This window comes from Gymnoscopelus microlampas, assembly GCF_963454915.1.
Source record: "Gymnoscopelus microlampas genome assembly, chromosome: 3".
NCBI classification, from domain to species: domain Eukaryota; kingdom Metazoa; phylum Chordata; class Actinopteri; order Myctophiformes; family Myctophidae; genus Gymnoscopelus; species Gymnoscopelus microlampas.
In genome coordinates this window covers 7,240,395-7,264,095 of record NC_139940.1, presented here as the reverse complement: position 1 = coordinate 7,264,095, position 23,701 = coordinate 7,240,395, and the positions used below count along the sequence as shown (strand labels likewise).

Sequence of the window (23,701 nt, the reverse complement as noted above, 5' to 3'; positions counted from 1 at the left end):
CGGCTGGACCACCCACTGTTGTCTCCAGTGAGCCAACATGCTCAACATCAGCCCCCTGACTCTGTTTGACCAGAATGGAACAACAGAGCCTTAATTGGTATTATTGGTAACACCTGTTAAGGAAGTAATTAAGAAGAGGCCCAATTTCTTTCCTATAGACCAATTATTTGTTTCCTAACATTGAGACTGGAAGCACGGGTGATTGTTTCATGCAATCAATTCTCAAGCTGTTGTTTCGGGGTGTGCGCACCCCGCAACCCCCTCTTGTGTGTTGGCTAGTGAGGCGCGTCCTAGAGACCTGATAGAATGGGTTTCATTTGGAGCCAGTATGACGTTTGGAGCCAGTGTGACGTCGTCTGTTAAGGGGTCTATATGGCTGCTGTGCATAGCGCCTATTGTGTGACGGGAATTGTGAATAAGGAAACTAACAGACGCCCCTTTTCGAGTCTGGGAGCAGATGACGCGCGACCCCACCTCCAGCCCCCAGAACCACGGTATATTATAACTCTATGCCCCACCTCCAGCTCCCAGAACCACGGTATATATTATAACTCTATGCCCCACCTCCACCTGTGATGGCCGCGTGCGTGCTGGCCGGGAACGATGATGATGATGATGATGGTGGGGATGATGCGGGTGCCATGGCAACAAGCCCTATTACATGCCGATCAGCCTTTAAAAAAGCTCTCTCTCCCCGTTTCCTGTCAATCTACACTTTATACTATCAAATAAAGGCAGAAAAAGACCCCACAAATATCTTGGGGTAAAAATAAGGGAGAAAAAAGAAAAGCTTATTTATTTCATATTTGTAGACATGCGTTGCGCGCTCGTTGTGGATGTGGACGCACGAGATCGCATGTATTTAATTGAAGTGCTATTCTCGTCTGTATATAATAGCCTTTTATAGCCTATAGATTTAATATGAGGAGGTAATCGATGCAACTGGTTCATCGATGTCTGGATGGATTGAGGAACAGGAACGTGCAACAAGTTCTTTTCTCAGCCTGATGATCGGCTTGAATCCAGAGATTATATTTTCTTTTCATTGTTTTAACTGCATGAGGACACGTTTCTACCAACAAAGGAGGAATATTAATCGCATGTTAAATTGTCAATGAATGTAACGGGAGAGACGATAGAAAACGGCGTCGCTCTGTCCTCCTCCTCCTCCGGTCCACACAGAGAAGACAATATGTCATCATCATCATCATGACAAAGTGACAGTGGATCGGTAGTGAACGGGCGATAGAATTATAGGCTAAAGGATCGGGACATTTCGGGAGATTTTGAGGCTTTAAATCACAAACAAAATCTGTATTTATAAATTCAACCTCTCGGTGCCGTGACCTCTCTCTCTCTCTCTCTCTCTCTCTCTCTCTCTCTCTCTCTCTCTCTCTCTCTCTCTCTCTCTCTCTCTCTCTCTCTCTCTCTGTGTAGCCGCTCCGTGCGTCTTCTTTAAATCCGTCTTTTTTTCCCCGTGCGTCTCTGGATTAAAACACGTTCCTGCCGTTTGCTTGTTTGTTTGTTTGTTTGTTTGGACTGGAAATCGAAGAACGCGCCACTGAGGATTCCCTGAAAATATGGGGTAAAAAAAGAAATACGTGGATAAAGTTCACTTTCATGTGTCTTCTTTGTAGTCTGTAGTTTATTTATTTGTGTCAGAGAATGAATCTGCGCGCCTCGGAGTCTCTGCGCGTCTGTGTGCTTATCGTTGTGTGCGTCCGTTAAAGGACCGACCGTTACAGACCGACCGTTAAAGGACCGACCGTCCCTTTCTCAGAAACCGACTCAAGTGCCCTTGTCATTCATCCACCCGCGGATGAATGTCTTTCTCTCCTCGCCCTCTCTCTCTCCCTCCATCACCTCTCCCTGGCTCTCTCTCTCCCTACATCACCTCTCCTCCCTGGCTCTTTCTCTCCCTCCATCACCTCTCCCTGGCTCTCTCTCTCTCTCCCTACATCACCTCTCCTCCCTGGCTCTTTCTCTCCCTCCATCACCTCTCCCTGGCTCTTTCTCTCCCTCCATCACCTCTCCTCCCCCGGCTCTCTCTCTCCCTCCATCACCTCTCCCTGGCTCTTTCTCTCCCTCCATCACCTCTCCTCCCCCGGCTCTCTCTCTCCCTCCATCACCTCTCCCCGGCTCTCTCTCCCCGCCGGTTCAAACCGTCCCACAGTTACATAATGACACGCGGTGACAGCAACGGAGAACCCCGTGGGGTGAGTGGGTGAATGAATGGCTCCGAGGCAGTGATTAATTATAAGCCATTAAAGCTCCTTGGGTCGTCTTGAGAGAGAGAGAGAGAGAGAGAGAGAGAGAGACAGACAGACTGGGGGAATTCAGTGCCCAAAGATGCCGGGCGTCGGTGCGTGGTGGTGGTACCCGGCTGTGATGGGGAGGAGAGGCAGAGGAGAGGCAGGGCCTCGCCTCCAGAGCAACGCTTCAAGGACGCCGAAGGAGGAATGAGTCAGAGAGTCCTGTAGAGGACACCAACCAAACCCAGGCTCACACACGCACACCAGAAAGGAGGAGAGAGACAGACAGACAGACAGACAGACAAAGTGTGTGAGAGGAGTGGTGGACCGCCGCTGGCGTCACATCAGGGGGAGAAGGAGGAGAGAGGAGCGGGGCTTTTGTTGTCTCCTTCCTCCTTCCAAGGGCACCGGGTGTGTCAGTGATGATGAGCTGACCGGACCAATCGCAGCGTGAGCGCCGCAAACCTTCCACGCTGTCATTAACCTTCATTTAGACACAAACACATTAGTTATAGGCAGTTTTCCAGACGTCTGGAGGAACAGCTACAGGTAGGCTACTGCCTGGCCACCCTCTCCTCTCCTCTCCTCTCCCATCCCCTCCTCGCCTCTCCACCCTCCTCTACTACTCTCTCCACCCTCCTCTACTACTCCTAATATTCACTCTCCTCTCTTCTGCTCTGCTCTCCTCCAGTCTCCTTTCCTCTCCTCTCCCATCCTCTCCTGTCATCCCCTCTCCTCCTCCTCCTCCTCCTCCTCCTCACTGAGTTGGAGATGGATGGAGTTTTGGGAGGTGTATCTACTCCCAGCAGCAGTGGAGGCGACAGTCTCTCCAGGCGGAGCGCGGGTGAGTCTAAGAGGCGTAGTAAAAGCAGCCTTCCCTCTCCGGGCTACCGTCTCTCCCAGGCGTCGCTGGAGGGGGAGAAGGGCCCGGCGGGGGGCCCCGAGGGGGGCGGGGGGATGTCCGCCCGACGCCGCCTCTCCATCATGAGCTCCTCCACCCGGGACGGGGTCCTCCCCTTCCGCTCGGGGGCGACGCCCACCACGCCCATACCGCTCCCCCCGCCGCCACAGGCCCGCTCGGTGGGCTTCGCCTCCTCGCGCGCCGCCCTGGCCTCCACCTCCTCCTCCGCCGGCACGGGGGTGGTGGTGGTCGCCACCGGGCCGGAGACCACCACCACCACCACCACCACGGCGGCCGGGACCCCCGACGTGGGGGGAGGAGGGGGCATGGGGCTCTTCGGGATGGGCATGGGCCTGGACGGAGAGGACTACAGCTACTCCAACCAGAGCACCTTCATCCAGAGACAGTTCGGAGCCATGCTGCAGCCCGGGGTCAACAAGTTCAGCCTCCGGATGTTCGGATCGCACAAGGCCGTCGCCATGGAGCAGGAGAGACTCAAGTCTGCTGGGGCCTGGATCATACATCCATACAGTGACTTCAGGTACACACGCACGCAGATACACACACTCGCTCTCTCTCTCTCTCGCTCTCTCTCTCCCTCTCTCCCACACACACACATTTTAACAATTTATTCATGTCCACATAAAGGAGAGCGTACACAGTTAAGGTTACATTCACAAAATCAAGGCATATGTCTTCATGACACAATAAGCAGATATACAAGCTTGTGAGCTTGTATATCTTATTATTTTTATTTTATTTATTTATTTATTCTTTTTGAATAGCCAACGCTAAAATCTGAAATGACAAATTCTTTCCCGGTTTTAATGGGATACCAATTATGGCAGAGACACACACTTGCAGATTTTATTTTTATTTTTAGTATGCGACAGCTGCACAACTAAAAATAAAGCCGGCATTCCTCTAACCTAACCTAACCACCTCACCTCTGAATGCCTGATCCTTATGCCCCAACCTGAATCTTTTCCTAACCAAGTAAAGCCTAACTCCCCAAACCTTTTTTTTTAACCATAAAACATTTTTTTTTCTTGTGAGGACCAGAGAAATTGTCCTCACACAATCTATTTCTCAGATTCTATATATAGAACACAAGTGTAGTAACCCCCCCGCCCCCGCTCACACAAACACAGACACACACACACGACGCATACACATACATTGTCACACTCACAACTAACAATTACAGCAGATACGGAGCAAAAATCCTGCCAGCGTCTAACAGGCATTATTACATTGTTTGAACGTGGTTTGTGGATTTGAACAGAGGATGGAGTGTACGGCCATTATGTCCTTAACTAATAAATCAGCAATTATGTCATGCCTTGCAATGTATGTACATGCCGTTGTACACGTATAGCAGTCATTTAGAATATGACAATGAGACAGGGATTCAGTGACTGGATTATGTTCATGTGTTAGGCAATCAGAGAGAGAGAGAGAGAGAGAGAGAGAGATATTGAGACTGGTCGGAAAGTTGTAATCTTTATCTGTAAAAATGACTATATCCTCAACCACAAAAATCCTATTTATTGAATGTGAGACAGTATGATGAGCAGCAGGGAGACAGGCTAGTTTTCCCTGTTGTTACTATAAACCGGTTCAGTGTTGTTCTTGTAACTTTACAAGGCACCTCTGGCGTTACATGTTCAGTATCACCATCAGAGACTAATGGGATCAGACAGTCAAGTCTGGCATCCTCAGAATCTGTTGTGCTGAATTCACACCAGCAGAGGGAATTCACTGCCATGTTCTGAGAAAGCAAAGGGAGCGACTGCCACTTTACCCTCATGGCATGAGGTGGAGCCAAAAAAAAAGAAGAGTCAAAGTTCAAATTTTCCGCTGCCGGCTTTTACTTGTAACAGAGTATTTTTATATTGTGATATATCGTAGACAGCCTTGCCCTTGTGGCATAGTAAATCCAGTCCTGTTTGGACTGGAAATATAATGTCTCTGGTAGTATGAGTGTATACTCAATGTCTCTGGTAGTGAGTATACATAATGTCTCCAGTAGTATCCGTATACATAATGTCTCTAGTAGTATTAGTATATATAATGTCTCTGGTAGTATGAGTATGATGTCTCTGGTAGTATGAGTACCAGACAATTAAAGCTGCCCGATCCGCACCACAGCCGTGGTGTTGGACATACCCACCTCCGCCCCCCCCCCCCCCCCCCCCTGAGACGTGCCCTATCCCGTCCTAGCCTAGAGGTTAACCTTAACACCAGATCAATCGCACATAAATCGTTTATTCTGAATTACCTTTTTACTTGGATATTATGTTTTTAACGGAATCCTGGACCCAGGCTGGTGAGTGTGTGTCTTTCTCCAAACTGCTGCTTCCCCCTGATAGCACCTTCTTCAGCTCCCGCTGGTGGGGGGCCTAGCCTCAGTGTTCAAAGCCATTCACAAATGCCAACTGATCCAATCTGAAGCCAGCTACTCCAGCTTCCAACTGCAGTCCTTTGAACTGAATTTGTCATCCCCTATTTTTTGTGCGGTGATATACCGCCCGCCCCCAAATACAACAAGGACTTCATCAATGATTATGGTGACTTTCTCTCTGGAATTATGGAATTATGAAATATGACCACATACTTTGATCAGGTGACTTTAATGTTCATTTGTGTTGTGAGTCAAACCCCTTAGTCAAGGACTTCCTATATCTTTTGGATTGTTTTAACCTCACCCAGTCCGTCACTGTCCCGACTCACATAAAGGGCCACACGTTGGATCTTGTTCCGTTCTCCCCATTGTATTGTGCTCCATATCTACAACCATCTCCGATCATATTCCCATTTTTTTCATTGTTTCTATTCCTTGCTCAAAGCTTATAGGGCCCTATTGTCGCCGGTGCCTTACCCATTATTCCTAAACTTCTTCTCCATTTTTTACTATTTTTAAAAACGTTTTCAAATATCAACTAGCCGATCTACATTGACACGTCGTGAGCTTGTAGATTGGCTTTTTGAACTATTTGAAAATGTTTAAAAAAAAATAGTCATCTGTCTTCTTGGCTATTTGAACTATTTCAAAATGTTTTTAAAAATATCTTCTGCCCCCACACACCGCTCGCGTGCGATTAACCCCTCAACTCCATCACAATTCTCTGCCATTTTGAATGCTTCATTGCTCCACGCCTAAGATGACAGTGGTGATTCTGAATTCCGTTGCTCCCCTCAGGATCACACGCACTAAGGCACTTTCTGAGCGATGGCTCAATGAGGCCTCAAGGAGACTCAAGCCGTGCTCTCAGACGCGCATGTGGGCAAGCAGAGAGAAAATGTAAAAACGATAAACTTCATGTCTCACTAGAGATCCTACGTTCCCTGCACTATACCTCCTTTTGTGCCATCACCCACTCTCTGTGAGTTTTAAAAAAACATTTGTTATCACTAAAAACGTCATCCAAATCTACCTGCCCCTCAAGTCAAACCACAACAATCCAGATTACAATTCACTACAGTTACTGCAGGACTTCCTGGCAGACATTAAGTCCTGGATGGGCTTTCACCTTAGACTTTTAGCCAAGATTAAGCCCTATCTCTCACAGAATGACCTTGATAGGGTTATCCACGCATTCATTTCATCCAGATTAGACTACTGTAACACTCTGTATGTCGGCATCGATCAATCACTGCTTAGGCGCTTGCAGCTGATCCAGAATGCCGCTGCCCGTCTCCTCCCCGGAAAAAAAAAAGAAGCGAGACCATATCACTCCAGTCTTGGCCTCGCTCCATTGGCTCCCTGTCCGCTTCCTAATTAATTTAAAGATTTTAATGCGTGTTTTTAAAATTCGAAATGGGTTGGCTCCCCCGTCCCTTGCAGATCTCATTTCCGACCGCTCTCCATCCAGAGCCTTGAGGTCGGCTGACCAGCTGCTGTTGGAGGTGCCAACGACCAGGCTGAAAACCAGGGGTGACCGGGCCTTTGTGGTGGCTGTCCCCAGGCTCTGGAACAATTTGCCCATACACATCAAAGCTGCCCAGTCGATAGTTATTTTTAAATCTTTTATTAAAGACTCATTCTCTGACTCATTCTCCCTGGCCTTCAGTGACAGCTGATGGAGCCCCGTTTTTTACCTTACTGGTGCTAATGTTTGTTTGTGTTTATTTAATTCTTTGCTTTTTGTCTTTAACGTTGTACAGCACTTTGGTTCACCTGGTCATGTTAAATGTGCTATATAAATAAAGTTTGAGTTGAGTATGAGTATAAATACTCACACTACTCATACTCTGGTAGTATGAGTATAAATACTGTCTCTGGTAGTATGAGTATACATAATGTCTCTAGTAATATGAGTATAAATACTGTCTCTGGTAGTATGAGTATAAATAATATGTCTATGAGTATAAATACTGTCTCTGGTAGTATAAATACTGTCTCTGGTAGTATAAGTGTTCAGTCGAAACCAGTTCCTCAACAAGCAAACTATTTTATCATTCAGTTCACACAGTGTTTTGACCATTAAATGAACTTGGGGATTTTTTTCTTCTTTGAATTTCACACAGCAGAGGCTGTCTAACAGCTTCCACCAGGTCAGTCATTTCATGGAGGCCGTGGAGGCCATTGTCCTCGTGCCCCTTCAGTTTGGCCTTTATGCCCCTCGAGAAATTGCTGTCCCTGAAGCCACACAGTGTTGCCAGAATCTGTGAGAGAAACAAGCAACCAGGTCTAGGAAAACCAGCCCAGAAGAAGCAACTATGCGGGCCACATGAGCACTTTAACATATACATCAGCTATTTGAAAATAGCAGATCTACAAGCTCACAACGCGTCGATGCGACGCGTTGTGAGCTTGTAGATCGGCTATTTTCAAAGAAAATCTTGTCGAGGAATTATAATAAGCAGATCTGGCAACCCGGGCGCACCACCCTATAGACTAGAGCATCGCAGTTGCGCAGAATCCGGGTGCCGGAAGTAAATACTCAATGCATTTTTCCCATTGACTTTTCCAAAAATATTTATATCAATGAATTTAAGCCTAGAATCAAGCCATCCAGGATTCTGACCATAAAACCTTTTTTTCTGTGATTTTTTAAATTTTATATTTAATGATATGATATACTATGTTTAATAAATACCCTTCGTTTTGCCGTTTTCAAAAAAGTTTTTTCACAGAATCAAACGTTTTATGGTCATGATTCACCAGAATCCTGGATGGCTTGATTCTAGGCTTAAATTCATTGTTATAAATATTTTCGGAAAAGTCAATGGGAAAAATGCATTGAGTGTTTACTTCCGGCAACTGGAAGTGGGCGGGAACTGCGACGCTCTATAGCTGATTCCTCCTCTGCCTCCCGTCAATACCGCTTTTAGACACCAGTGTAGAGATTCAGAATTATTTAACTCCCCCTGCCTCCCCATCTTCAAATAAGTCCAGTCACTAGTCTAGAGTGTGTATGAACTTTTCTAAAAAGAATTATACACTTATATAGTTATATTATACAACATATACAAAATAAAACCATTCAAAATCCTTATGTTCAATTCATTATTTCTGGAATTCATTAGGAAACACTACCCTTCCTACTTGTTGTTAACTAGTTGTACGAATGCTTGTTTTATTGTTGAATTGTTTATTGGATCTTGTTTAGTCAATACAATTATTTGTTTTTAGCTCCTGCTCATTTGACTTAGCTATTTTTTCTCATCTGTTTAAGGAAATAGGTAGCTGATATATTGCACTTTTACCTTAGCGCTAGGTATGCTCTTGGTTGCCTGTTATTGCTGAAAATGCACTTATAACCTCTGGTGATTAGTAGCTTTCGTTCCCTACCTTTGTTGATTGCACTTATTGTAAGTCGCTTTGGATAAAAGCGTCTGCTAAATGACTGTAATGTAATGTAATGTAATTATTTCTGTGGACTTAAAGGGATAGTTCAACCTCAAAATGACTTTTTCGATTACACACCCCATGGAGACTTGAATTCATGGAGATTTTTTTGTTTTTGTCCATTCCTAAAGCCAGTAATTTGATGACCGGCGGCGCTTCCGGTAGGAGACACAAAGTGTCAACTTTGTGTCTCCTACCGGAGACATTAGCATCTTTCCGCCGGGCATCAAATTATTGTCTTAGGAATGCGACAAAAACTAAAAAATCTCCATGAATTCAAGGCTTCATGGGGTGTGTAATTGATAGAAAATAAGTAATTCCTTGTGTGAACTACTCCTTTAAAATCGTTGTTTTATTTGATGGCTTTGCTGCCGTCGCATTTGACCTTTGTGCCCTCAAAGAATGGAACGCCAAAGCCCTAAAATTAAATTCCAGGCCAGGTCTTCACATCTTACAAAAATGTCCAAGTTTAGTTCCACAGTTTAAAAAAAGAAAAGTAGAGAAAATAGCAGATCTACGAGCATATCTCTCTCTCTATGTCGTCCTCAGACGAGCCCTCGATCAGCGTCTCCGGTCATCTCTATTCTCCATAAATTTGTCCAGCTCGTTTGTGCTTTCTGCACCAGCATCTTTTTTTGTTGTTGTTGTTGTTGTTGTTGTTGCTTTGTAACCATTTTCTCCCCAATTCAGTCGTTATGCCAATTATTTCCTCCCCACACACATTTCGGTGTGTTGTCCAGGGCAGGGATTTCAGGGGGGCCACGAAGGCCATTGTGGCTCAGTTTGGCCTTGTGCCCCTCAAAATAAATGGCATGCCCTGAGGCCATGCAGTGGCCTTATAATGACCCAGCTGACTGAACCACTTTCTCTTTCTTGTCAACATGTAGACACCAGTGTGTTCTATTTGAGATTCTGAATTCTTAACTTCCCCATCTTTAACACATTCCATGCCAGAGTTTAATATCATAATGTACTCACCCACTGCCAGTGATTTATTATTATTATTATTTTTTTCACCTCGCCACAGACCTCGCTAAATACCTTATGATCGCGTGTTAAACTGTTTGTAGACACACAGGGTAGTTGAGTGAGTGGCCCAGAGAAGACATTTTCAATCGACATTCCATTTTGCAGTAGTAGCAGGTTCTAAAACCCGTTTCAAACAGCGTTCAGCGCAGAGAAAAACAACACCGAGATAATTTAGCGGAAGCTTTAGAGCGGCGGCAGATGGGAACGAAAATCTTCGATTGACGTCATTTCCGTATCCGGGTGTGCTACAATGAAATGTGTCACTGCGAGAGAGTGCTACAATGAAATGTGTCACTGCGAGAAAGAAAAAAAAAGACCACTTTGCGTAGGCTACGCGATTGGCACGCTGCGGCTTTATTTAGGTTTGTGTAGATCTACGCGATTGGCATGCAATGTGTTAAACCAATCCAGTGACTTTGATTTGTTTTTTTGATGGCCTTCCTGCCCTGGCATGTGGTCTTTGTGCCCTTCAAACATGGACAACACCAAAGGCCAAGTGACCTTGCCCCTAAAATGACGAAATTCCAGGCCTGGTGTTGTCACTGCTGTAGTATCCCACTGACGCACCTGCCAGTGAGGAGCCCCCACTGGGAGGACGTAGAGCGTCCCGTCCTACTCCTCCCGCCCAACACTCCCTGCATGCTGACAGACAGGTGCCGCCCCAGCCCCCATGCAGTGACAAATATCACCCTCGCTGCCCGGCTTCCCTCCGTCGAACACAGGCCAACTGTGTTATGTATATAGACCGGCATATTTCTTTAGTACATCCACGCATGTGTTGTAAAGTAACTAAGTGCATTTACTCTAGTACTGTACTTAAGTACAATTTTGAGGTACTTTTACTTTACTGGAGTATTTCCAGTTTTCAGTACTTTTACTTCTACTCCACTACGTCTCAGAGGCAAATATTGTACTTTTACTTCACTACAATTACTTGAAAACTTTAGTTACTAGTTACTTTGCAGATATGAATTATTACATAATGAAACATACATTAACCACGTTAGCCCTATTTTATACCTAGGCTATTTGAAAATAGCCGTTCTACAAGCTCACAACGCGCCGCATCGCGGCGCGTTCTGAGCTTGTAGATCTGCTATTTTCAAACATTTTAGTACTTTTACTTTTGGTACTTTAAGTACATTTTGATGCCAATACTTTTGTACTTTTACTCAAGTAAATGTTTTATTCTGGACTTTTACTTGTAACAGAGTATTTCTATATATTGCAGTATTGGTACTTTTACTTAAGTGAAGAATTTGAGTACTTTTTCCACCACTGCCTGTGGGTCCCCGGGCCCCGCTTGGAGAACCACTAGAGAACATGTTCTTCATTACCCTCTCTCCTCCCTGCGATGCCAGCTGCACATCATCAGCGTAGAGCCATGTACAGGCTTAGAGAGGAAACCACAAGTCACTCAACCACTTAATCCTCTGATTGATGGCAATTAAATTAATGGCACTCTGAGGACGAGCTGTTTTGATGTCCTCTTGGAGAGGAGTCTGGAAGTATGTTTTTTTTCCACAGATGACCTGAATGGACTATAAATATCTATCTATCTATAAATTCTTCCTTCACATTTTGGTCGTGTGTTGCTGACTGCCCCAAAGGGACTGACTGCAGTGTCCAGTGTGAAGTGAAATCAGACAGATCAGAGGACGTCTGACCTCTGGACCTCTCTCTCTCTCTCTCTCTCTCTCTCTCTCTCTCTCTCTCTCTCTCTCTCTCTCTCTCTCTCTCTCTCTCTCTCTCTCTCTCTCTCTCTCTCTCTATATATATATATATATATATATATATATATATATATATATATATATATATATATATATTAACAAGAGAGATGGAGAGACACACACACACACACACACACACACACACACACACACACACACACACACACACACACACACACACACACACACACACACACACACACACACACACACACACACACACACACAGAGAGAGAGAGAGAGAGCTATTTAACACTTAAAGTAAGTGTTAAATTGCTCTCTATGCCAATATAGCAATCATTGTGTTTGTTCTGGAACAGGGGTGTCCCCGTCTCTCCGACTCTCTCTACAGAGAATACATTTTCAGGTTGAGATACAGATACCAATGTTATCCAATTCAGGGAGAGAGAACTTGTACAGGATTCAGGTTACACTGGGGAAATTGGAAGTGATGAAACAAAACAAAAACAAAACAGGCAGACAGAACTGGACCTGGAACACTATAAAAGTGAAGCTGATGAATGATCTTTGTGGGGAGAACGAGGGCACTAGAACAACGAGAGAGAGAGAAGGGGGCGGGTAAACTGACTGTTATTTCAGAAGATCTTTTGATCATCTATGCTGTCACGGAAAAGCAGCGTGTTTACTCACTTGTTTGCGGCGCCCCTCCTGGGAATCGCTGGGGCCAGGTTGGTTCTTCTGTATTGGGTCTCATGTCCAAAATACAAACTTTTCTGGAAATGGAAAAAAATAATGTAGCAAATGTAGTTATTATTTTGTCACAAGCTCTTTTCTCAATATCTCCTTTGTGTCTCCTACCGGAACCGCTGCCTACCGGTCCACTGGTCATAAGATTATTGGCTTAGGAATGTGACAAAAACAAAAAAATATCCATGAATTCAAGTCTCCATGGGGTGAGTAATCGATAGAAAAAAAAAGTATTTTTTTGGGTGAACTATCCCTTTAACATCTTTCACTTTCACTTATTTTCGAAAATAGCAGATTTACAAGTTCACAACACGTTGCATCATGACTCGTTGTGAGTTTTTAGATTGGCCAACTAGGTTGAGGGTTGAAATCCACCGTGGTGCATCCGGCTTTGTCGAGCGTCTATCTATACAAACACAACTGGCCCGTGTGCGGGAGAGGGAAGCCGGGGCGGGGAGGGAGTCTCTGCATGTACTCCTACAGGCTGGGGAGGCACCTGTCAGCAGGGAGTGTTGGGCGGGAGTAGGACGAAGGCTCTACGTCCTCCTGGTGGGGGCTCCTCACTGGCACAACAGCAGTGACAACTCAGAAAGTGAGTGGCGAGGAATTAATTGGCATAACGACTCAATTGGGGAGAAAGAAATGGGGAAAAAAACAATTGCATTTGCATACAGTCAGCAGTGGAAGATGGTGTTGAAAGTGTTTGTCAGAGTGGAAACATTCTTAGAATCCGCGCCACGTATTTCAGCGACGGGAATCAATCAGTGCAGATGCAAAATAGCCGTTTCGAAAAGACGCACGTGAAGTCACTTACTGTATTATTCAGGAGTATCCATTCAATGCCTGAATGGCATTGAGTGTTCAATCCGGCGTGCATACACTCACACGCACACACGCACATGTTCTCGGTGTGTGAATGTGTGTGTGTGTGTGTGAATGGTAGAATGTATCGTAAAGCACTTTGGATAAATGTTCTATAGAAAAGCAGACCATTTGCCAGTTCTATATTATTATATTAGTTGCCCTCAACTTCAGTGGCTGACACAGAACCAGACTGTGTAGACCTTGTCAGGGGAATTGCGTTGCCAGGCAACAGTTTGGGTCCAAGATTATTTCCTGTCTGCTGCTGATATTCACAAACACGGCAACAGGAAATAAACACAGGCCAATTTAGACTGTTATTTATGTTGTCAAAGTGTGAGAACAAGGTCTATTTCGGATGGAGCAGAATCACGAGCAATAAGAAACCTTCTAAGACAGGGGTTCTCAATATGAGGTCAATCAACCAAATGGACCTTTACGGATACATAACTCTGAGAGAGTACAAATTGAACCAAATGGACCCTAACAGGTCCATTTGGTTCAATTGTATACTCTCAGAGTTAAATAAGGATTTTGTACTAAATGCGGGCCCATGTCCCAGTCACATCAAACTGAGGTTCCTTGAAAGGGTTGAGAATCACTGTTCTAATACAAATATAATGTTTGTAGTAATGTAGACATACAGTAACTGAAACAGGTGGTGGAGACTGTAGGGGGAGAGATGGAGGAGTGAGAGACAGGTGGAGAGGTAGAGGAGGAGAGACAGACAGAGAGAGATCATGGAGCACAATGTGTAGGCGACCAGCCAGCTACTAAAACAGTCTTCTAGAGACAGAGTATTCCTACTCCGTCTGACCATCTCTTGCTGAGAGACAGACAGTGTAGGAGAGTCAGACAGTAGGAAAGCTGAGAGGGAGAGACAGAAAATGGCAACGCTGAGATGGGGACAGTTGAGGAGAGACAGACAACAGGACAGCTTAGAGGGAGACAGTGTAGGACAGACAGAGAATAGGAAAGCTAAGATGGAGACATTTGGGCGAATCTGATGGTGACTTTGGACAGACTTGTGTGTAGCCTTGATGTGCTTTGGAATGAGCTTGCTTTCAATTCTAGCTGCATTGTAATGCCTGGAGTTGTCCAATGGTTCCAGTTTTTGCATGTGGTTTTCACGTAAAGTGGAATATCAGTTGTTCGTTCCGTTTTCATGGGGGGTCAGGGTGACATTTTCCACTTGAGCCCTATTGTATGACAAGTAGCAAAAATAGGTGACCCAGAAGCCCCCAAAGCGTTGTGAGCTCTGTCTTTGAAAATAAAAACATTGGGAACATTTTTTAACTTTTTTAAATTTTCTTTTCCCAAAATATGGAAGCCAGTTGGCTTGATGAACCTATGTTGATGCCAGGGTTCCAACCCTGTGCAGGAATCTTTTCACAGTTTGCCTGGTGACACACTTCTCAGCCACCAGTTTTCCAGCCTGTTATGATTTGTCTGTCCATCTTCAGAGATAATACCGGTCTTATCTGTTCCTCCATGATCGAACAAGAGCTGTACATCTTGTAATCTTTCTGCTACTGGGACTTTGAATCCCCCTTCAGTGCCTTGGGGATGATAGCATATCATGGCTGTCCAAAAGCCTTACTTTAGAAAGGTCTTATTTGTACTTTTCATTTGTAAAATATTTATGAACCCACTGACAGACTTAAAGACTTTCGATTACTGGTATTATTCTCATTTCTCCAGATCTGTCAGACAGACTGAATGGTGCAATTAGTAAAGTATATTCTTAGTATAATCTATGAAATATTTTATAGCTTTATAGTTTGGTTATTTACTATGTATTTAAAGCAGCACTATGTAACTTTCCTCTTGTACCCCGGATTTGAACCCGGTTTCCTGCGCTGACATTTTTACCATTGGCCTAATAGAGCCTGCCTGCTTGCTCTGGGATAAATTGAATCTTTACCATCAGGTAAAAATGTGTGTCAGATCCTAAACATCAACTTTGATGACAATGATTGAAAATACACAAGGCTGCACTCTCTGTGACATACATTTCAACAATATAAAGTTACACATTACTGTGTGTGTGAGAATTGCGAGAGATTGGACAGGATCGGCATTTACGCTTTTACTATTTGTTCAGTATTTTACTGACAGACCATGTCACTGTGATAACGGTAAACACAGGAAACAGCCATTAGGCAGAACTGTATCATGCAGCTGTATGGGGAATTGCAGTGCAGTCTGTCTACGACGTAGACTCTACAACGTCATCCCGTGGCATTCCTGTGTCAGGTCACAGATTACCATCCACATCACTGTTATCTCCCCTTCTTTAGTGAAAGTCAAGATAAACCTGTGAGAAATAATCACATCAATCCAGGACACAATTACCTGTGATGACTTCTTCGATGCCTAGATGTTTTGCGGGGTAAGACTAGTCAACAGTCAAGCAGTCTTTACTTTGAAAGCTCTGAAAATGAGTAGATGTGTACTTTCCACCACAGTTTTTTTGTGTTGTGAACACACTCATACACACACTTCCGTTCGACCATGTACACTTGCGTAAATAATTATTGCTCACCACCTTAGTCGAAGTCTACAATAGTTATCTAGCTGCTTAGCAGAAATTTTAAAAAAAGTGTATATTAAGTACATGAACACCGTGCGTCCTTATTAGTCCAATACCCTTCCAGTCTGAAGAGCAAATGACAGCTTCCTGTTCTCAACAACGGGGCCAAATTACAGACTCTCTGTAGCATTGATTGATGATTGTGGACGAGATAGTCTGGCCTTGAGAGACTAGTATAGTCCCACCAGCACTTCATAGAGGAGGGGGTTCATCAGGATATGTGTTACAGGAGACTGTTGAAGTCGAGAGGAAATTGAATGGAGACAGACACACACACACACACACACACACACACACACACACACACACACACACACACACACACACACACACACACACACCGATGGTAAGATAGACACACACTCACACTCACAAACTCTCACTGATAGCATCAGTACTCTCCAGACAGACAGACAGACAGACAGACAGACAGACAGACAGACAGACAGACAGACAGACCACAATAGATGACTTGATCCCCCAGACTATTGGCCCACTTCACTGTATCATGCACACACGCGCACACACACACACCTGCACTCACACACACACACACACACACCTGCACGCACGCACTATCTAGACAGGTTGGTAGATGAATCTATGCATGGGTGGATAGACAGGCAGACAGACAGACAGACAGTGGCTGTTGAATCTGTGCAGACGGCAGTAAGACAGTAATGGTTTGTAATTATCAGCGCTGATTGTCACAATTGAATATGTGTTAATAATGTACAAGGAGGTGAATTATTCACCTGAGTTCATGAACTATTCATAAAACAGATAAGTTACCACTCTGTCTTCAAACCCCTCTGGCCAGCCGTGCTGCAGATACCAGGGTGTGTGTGTGTGTATGTGTGCATGTGTGCGTGTGTGCGCGTGCGGTGTGTGCGTGTGCGTGCGTGCGTGTGTGCGTGCGTGTGCGTGTGCGCGTGCGTGTGCGCCTGCGTGCGTGCGTGCGTGCGTGCGTGCGTGCGTGCGTGCGTGCGTGCGTGCGTGCGTGCGTGTGTGTGCGTGCGTGCGTGTGCATGCATGCATGCGTGTGTGTGTGTGTGTGCGCGTGCGTGCGTGCATGACTCATTGCTACTATGTCATCAGTGTCACACAGCTGTCGGATTAGAGGTCATTGACATCAAACACAACTGACAGACGGACAAATGGACGGACGGACCGATGGAGAGACAAACAAATAGCAGACAGAGAGAGAGTCTCCTGTCTGTCTGTCTGTCTGTCTGTCTTGTCTCTTCTCTCTGTGTGTCGCTATCCCTCTCTCTCAAATCAAATCAAATATTATTATTGGAATGGAAATATATCAACGTCAGTCGATTAGCTCCAACGTTAACTTCCTCCATTAAAGAGCAGGCTGAATATCAGCCAGACCTAATGATAGCCATCAATTAGCTGAGGTTCTGGCTGTTCAATTTACAATGTTCTTTTTTGTATTTATGACTTTTGCATAATCGTCATAATCAATTCCATGTTAAAACATGCCATATATTTGTATCTGTCTGTCTCTCTGTGTCTCTGACTCCATCTGTCTCTCTGTATATGTCTGTCTGTCTGTCTCTCTGACTCCATCTGTCTCTCTGTATATGTCTGTCTCTCTGACTCGACTCTCTCTGTATATGTCTGTCTGTCTGTCTCTCTGACTCCATCTGTCTCTCTGTATATGTCTGTCTCTCTGTCTCTCTGACTCGACTCTCTCTGTATATGTCTGTCTGTCTGTCTCTCTGTGTCTCTGACTCCATATGTCTCTCTGTATGTGTCTGTCTGTGTGTCTGTCTCTGTCTCTGACTCCATCTGTCTCTCTGTATATGTCTGTCTCTCTGTCTCTCTGACTCCATCTGTCTCTCAGTCTCTGTATATGTCTGTCTGTCTGTCTCTCTGACTCCATATGTCTCTCTGTATATGTCTGTCTGTCTCTCTGTCTCTCTGACTCCATCTGTCTCTCTGCATGTGTCTGTCTGTCTGTGTGTCTCTCTGTGTCTCTGACTCCATCTGTCTCTCTGTATATGTCTGTCTGTGTGTCTCTAGGTTCTACTGGGATCTATTGATGTTGTGTCTGATGATGGGGAACCTGATAATCCTGCCGGTCGGGATAACGTTCTTCAAGGATGAGAACACTCCTCCGTGGATCATCTTCAACGTCGTGACCGACACGCTCTTCATCGTGGACCTCGTCCTCAACTTCAGGACCGGAATCGTTAAGGAGGACAGCACTGAGATCCTGCTGGACCCCAGGTGTGTGTGTGTGTGTGTGTGTGTGTGCGTGTGTGTGTGGGTGTGTTTGTGTGCGTGTGTGTGCGTGTGTGTGTTGGTGTGTTTGTGCGTGTGTGTGTGTGTGTGTGTGCGTGTGTCAGTGTCAGTTTTTATTTATTTATAGCACAACATCACCATCACACGAGGCGTCTCTGTGCACTTCACAACATGAAAAAACAGTGGTGGAAAGTACATTTACTCAAGTACTGTACTTGAGTACAATTTTGAGGTATACTCGCGACGCGTTGTGAGCTTGTAGATCTGCTATTTTCAAATATTTTAGTACTTTTACTTTTGTTACTTTTGGGACATTTTGATACCAATACTTTTGTACTTTTACTCAAGTACATTTTTAATTCCGGACTTGTACTTGTAACAGAGGACTTCTACATTGCAGTATTGATACTTTTACTTAAAGACGCACTGAAGTGACATTTTCGGACATTTTATTTTGAAGGTTCAGCCCGAAACGTCGGCTCAACGACTCTAATCCAATCAGAAGGTCCCATCCCTTCAGGCTATGGGACGTTGGATCTCAATCACTTCAGCCGTGGGCAACACGGCTAGTGTTTGTTTACAAGTGAGAGAGAGACGGCCAGTGAAGCGCGTTTGCTACTACCTGGCTTATTTCTAACTTATAATGTTTTCAGATACATATTTTAGTGTGCAGATGAAGTTTAAAATGAGTAATACACTCATCTTCAATGAGATTCAAAACGGAGTATCTCTGTAATTAAAATCAGCTGTGTTTGAAGAACGTGCAGCTATGGGAATCAAACAGGTGCATGTAATCAAGATTCATTTATATTCACGAAGGTCGAGTTATGTCATCACGCAGCACGTTTTCGTTTACAGGAAGTAATTAAGATTGGCTTTTTAGGGACTTTAGATGTAAAAATACACAAAAATGTTTTTTTTTCATTTTTTTTGGCATCTATTGTTAGGTATGCCCATATGATGACCACGGATATGCTCTAAAAGTGTGAAAAACATATTTTTCATTTCACTACACCTTTAAAGGAAAATTTTGGACTAAGGTTTTCTTACCTTTTCTATGATGTTATGATATCTTAGGATGAATGGTACAGTAGAAAAATGTCATAACTCCATCCCGGGTCCGCCACAGCTTAAAACGTGCGCCAATAGGCCTTGCGCTAGATCGCATATTTTAATGGCTTTGTTTTTTTTTTTGTGAGATCTGACTTTCAAAAAAAGAAAGAAACAGAAGTCTTGCTAGACGAGATCGAAATCTCGAGATTTTAATCTCGTCTAGCGAGACTTAGTTGTTGTTTTTTTGCATAGTGTTCTGTCACTATGAACGTCAGATCTCACCCAAAAAAAACAGTGGTTCTCAGTCCAAAATTCTCCTTTAAGTAAAACATTTGAGTACTTTTCCCACCACTGGATATAAAGCATGCCAGACAGTCCCAGATCAGACAGCTTGTGTGTGTCAGACAGTGTTTCTCAGGCTGTCTGTGTGTGTGTGTGTGTGTGTGTGTGTGTGTGTGTGTGTGTGTGTGTGTGTGTGTGTGTGTGTGTGTGTGTGTGTGTGTGTGTGCGTGTGGTGCGTGTGCGTGTGTGTTTGTGTGGATGGATGGCTGCTGTAAAGACGTGCGTGACCCTGCCTCTTTGCATCCTGGGTAACATCTGTGACAGCTGGCGTCCTCCCAGGGGGGTCGGCGGTGCACCAGAAGCTGTCTGTCACACAGATGTTTACCCTCCTGTGCGGCACAGAGAGAGAGAGAGAGAGAGAGAGAGAGAGAGAGAGAGAGAGAGAGAGGACTCATCAGGTGGAAGAATTTTGCACAGGTATTCCTGGAGAGATGCTACCGTGCCAGACAGGATTTCCTCGCTCCTCAAACGTACTGGAGCACACCGCCGGTTTTCTCTTTCTCTCTCTCTCTCTCTCTCTCTCCAGTGGGTCTTTATGAATTTGACTGTGTGAAGGCTGTTATTTCCAACAGCAGAGTGAATGTGAACACAGCTTCTTTAGTCCCATGGTCACTGAACAAGCCACACAATCTTCCCAAGATTTTCATACGAAATTGGCTTTTTTTTAAGAGAGTCAATTCAATTCAATTCAATTCAATTCAATTCAATTCAATTCAATTCAATTCAATTCAATTCAATTCAATTCAATTCAATTCAATTCAATTCAATTTTATTAAAGTGTCAAATCACAACAAGTTGTCTCAAGACACTTTACATTTTGCGACAGTGGCAACGAAAAACTCCCTCTTAAAGGGGAATTTTGAACCAACGGTTATCTCAAAAACGGAAGTCTGGCTAGACGAGATTTCAATCTCGAGATTTCAATCTCGTCTAGCGAGACTTCCGTTTTTTTCTGTCATTTTCTGTTATGACATTTTTCTACTGTACCATTCATCCTAACTACTGTACCATTCATCCTCAGGCTCTGTTAGCCTGATTATCAGCCTGAAGCTGCATGGGGCTTCAGTCTGAAATTGGCTGCAAGTGTCGGCGATTACAAGGGGGAGGGGATTCGAATTTCCCTAAACCAATCACAAGAGATCCACGGATCCGCCTACTGTACATCTGACGTCATCGCACAGCTTGTTTTAGCAGATATTCGCTGATTGGCTTGTCGTTAGACCCACCCCCACCTCCGACTATCATTGGACGGTACTTTTTGTATCGAAGGTATCCTATAGGCTCACATTTCAACACCAGACCAGAGGATACATTGTTATTTTATGGTTGAAAAAAGATTTTTAGAGATACGTTTACGAATAGAAAAAGATTCAGGTTTGGGTTAGCTTTAGGATTAGACCTTTAGAGGTTATGGGTTAGGGGGTTGGGGTTAGATTTCCCCCTATTTTATACTTAGTTGTGCGGCGATGTCAAACACTGGAAAATAGCCGATCTACAAGCTCACAACGTGTCGCAGCGCGACACATATTTTTCAGCTTTAGATTTGAGGTTAAAAATGCCCCAACAAAATCTTAAATCAATCATAAAATCGGCTTCCTAAAAGGTTGATGTCCTCACAAGTATAGTAATACAAACGTGTGTGTGTGTGTGTGTGTGTGTGTGTGTGTGTGCGTGTGCGTGTGCGCGTGTGCGTGTGCATGCGCATGCGTGTGTGTGTGTATCCAGGCCCAAAACTCCAGCGTGTGGTGTTTGAGCCCGGCACGGCCCCAATCTGACAAGGGTCTGCACATTATCAGCCTGAGACCAACCTGTGACCTTGAACCAAATTAATTGAGTCTCTCTCTGACGTGCGCTTTCTCTGATGTGCGCAACACGCAGCTCTCTGATGCGCGCTCACTTGCAAATACAAACACAGACAGACAGAACATGCACGTCACTAAGAGATCAACTTGTTTATTTATGTTTTTAGATCTTTTGGGGGCTTTTTCTGCCCGATTGTACACAGTGAAGAGAGACAGGAAACAGGGAGAGAGACATGCAGCAAAGGACTGCCGAGTTTGGGAATCGAACCCGGAACTCACTGTCAGGCATCAGAGCCTATGCTGTATGTCGGGGGTCTTCAACAGGGGGTCCGGGACCCCTAGGGGGTCCTCAGAGTTACTAAAGGTGGTCCGCCAAATCTTTGTGTGATATGTTTTTTTTTTACCTTAACCACTTGAACCCTAGCATCCCCTTTTCTGAGGAGAACTTTAGCCAAAAATAGCAGAGCTTGTAGATCGGCTATTTTTGGCAAAGAGGTATAGGTGTAGAGGGAAAAAAAGCTGTAATGTGATTGGCTGACTTTGCAAAAGTATAGATTTGCATTGACTGTGGAAGGGTTAGGGTTGTAGACTGCGTTGTAGACTATTGGCCAATCACGGTGCAGGATTGGTCAGTGTCCAAACCTCACTTATAGGGGGCGGTTACACCGCCCCCAAAAAAAGTTGAATCTGACACACAATGTTATACAATATGGGGGTCCCTGCTTCATCTCTCTCTCAGCTAGGGGGTCCTTGGGTTGAAAACATTGAAGACCCCTGCTGTATGTAATGCGCCTTAACCATTTGGCTATCGGCATGGCATCATTCATTGTTAAACATAACTACATTAAGTTCCACCGGCAAAAATGCTCTAGGCTACGGACTCCAAGACCCGACTGTCCATTACAGAGACTTGTAAGCAACATGCCATGGCATGCAATAGGGAGCAAATCAAGTTAGGCTACGTTAGGCTACGATCCAGCAGCAAATAGCATAAATGCCAACAACAGCAATCAGAAATAGTAATAGGACTGTCCATTAGAGACAACAATGGCATGACATGGCCTGCCCTGGCCTGCAGTAATAACGCAAGTTATGTAATACAGCAGCAAATAACATAAATGCCACCATTAACAAGGCTCACGAATATTAATAGCGACCTCCCATTGCAGAGAAGTAATAGCAAGCATGCCAATGATGCCATAATAGAATAAAGCCATTTATCAGCTTCATCCAGCAGCTTATAGTCCTCCCGTTGCAGTTTATCTGCTAATGTTTACATTTAATCACTTCCAATTTCACTTGTTTATCCTGTATCCTAGGAGAGTTCTCTCTCCTGAATGGATGAAATTGATGTTCAGCCTGAACATGTATTTTGTGTTTACTACAGTGCTGTAGAGAGGGGTAGACCCCTTGTTACTGAACAAACACTCTACAGCAGTGATTGTTATCAGGGACGTGCACAGATAGACTCTAGGTGGCGCTAGAGCACCTGCTCTTTGCCCTCTTGACCAGAAGTGCCCTTTTGAAAAAAGTATTTTTTTTTTTTTTTCAGTTTACAGCAGGGGTCTTCAACAGGGGGTCCGGGACCCCTAGGGGGTCCTCAGAGCTACTACAGGGGGTCCACCAAATCTTTCCGTGATATGATTTTTCTTTTTACCATAACCACTCGAAACCTAGCATCCCTTTTCTGAGGAGAACTTTAGCCAAAAATAGCCGATCTACAAGCCCACAACGCCTCGCGCTGCGAGGCGTTGTGGGCTTGTAGATCGGCTATTTTTGGCAAAGAGGTATAGGTGTAGAGGGAAAAAAGAGCAGACCAAATAAACAAAAAAATATATAATTTACTTGAGCACCTGACCCTAAAAATGTCTGTGCACGCCACTGATTGTTATTATAATACAGAGCTGTTTAACAAAAGAAAAAACACAACAATATCACACACCTTTTAACAGTTATTAGAACACCTGGAGAGGTGTAATAATTTACTGTACTCTACTGTTGGTTCTGACCAACATATTTGGACCCTCTCCTCTCCTCTCCTCTCCTCTCCTCCCCTCAGGGCGATCCGTCAGAGGTACCTGAAGAGCTGGTTCTTGGTGGACTTTGTGTCGTCCATCCCGGTGGACTACATCTTCCTCATGGTGGACCTGGAGGCCCACCTGGACTCGGAGGTGTACCGCACGGCGCGCGCCCTGCGCATCGTCCGCTTCACCAAGATCCTCAGCCTCCTGCGTCTGCTCCGCCTCTCCAGGCTCATCCGCTACATCCACCAGTGGGAGGAGGTGAGGGAACGCAACGAGCAGTTTTGATTTAGTCA

General features: G+C 44.7%; 1 protein-coding gene across 1 annotated transcript in view; it reads left to right on the top strand.

The window, feature by feature from the left end:
- Positions 1 to 3,023: 3,023 nt before the first annotated feature.
- LOC311039565 (uncharacterized protein) overlaps positions 3,024 to 23,701 on the top strand; it is a gene marked incomplete at both ends in the record, with an annotated part of 35,137 nt that continues 14,459 nt past the window's right edge. Inside the window, 3 exons of the mRNA XM_084049505.1 lie at positions 3,024 to 3,694; positions 17,966 to 18,172; positions 23,444 to 23,666. Of these exons, the coding sequence (XP_083905631.1) occupies positions 3,024 to 3,694; positions 17,966 to 18,172; positions 23,444 to 23,666 (1,101 nt within the window). The remainder of the gene's footprint in view (positions 3,695 to 17,965; positions 18,173 to 23,443; positions 23,667 to 23,701) is intronic.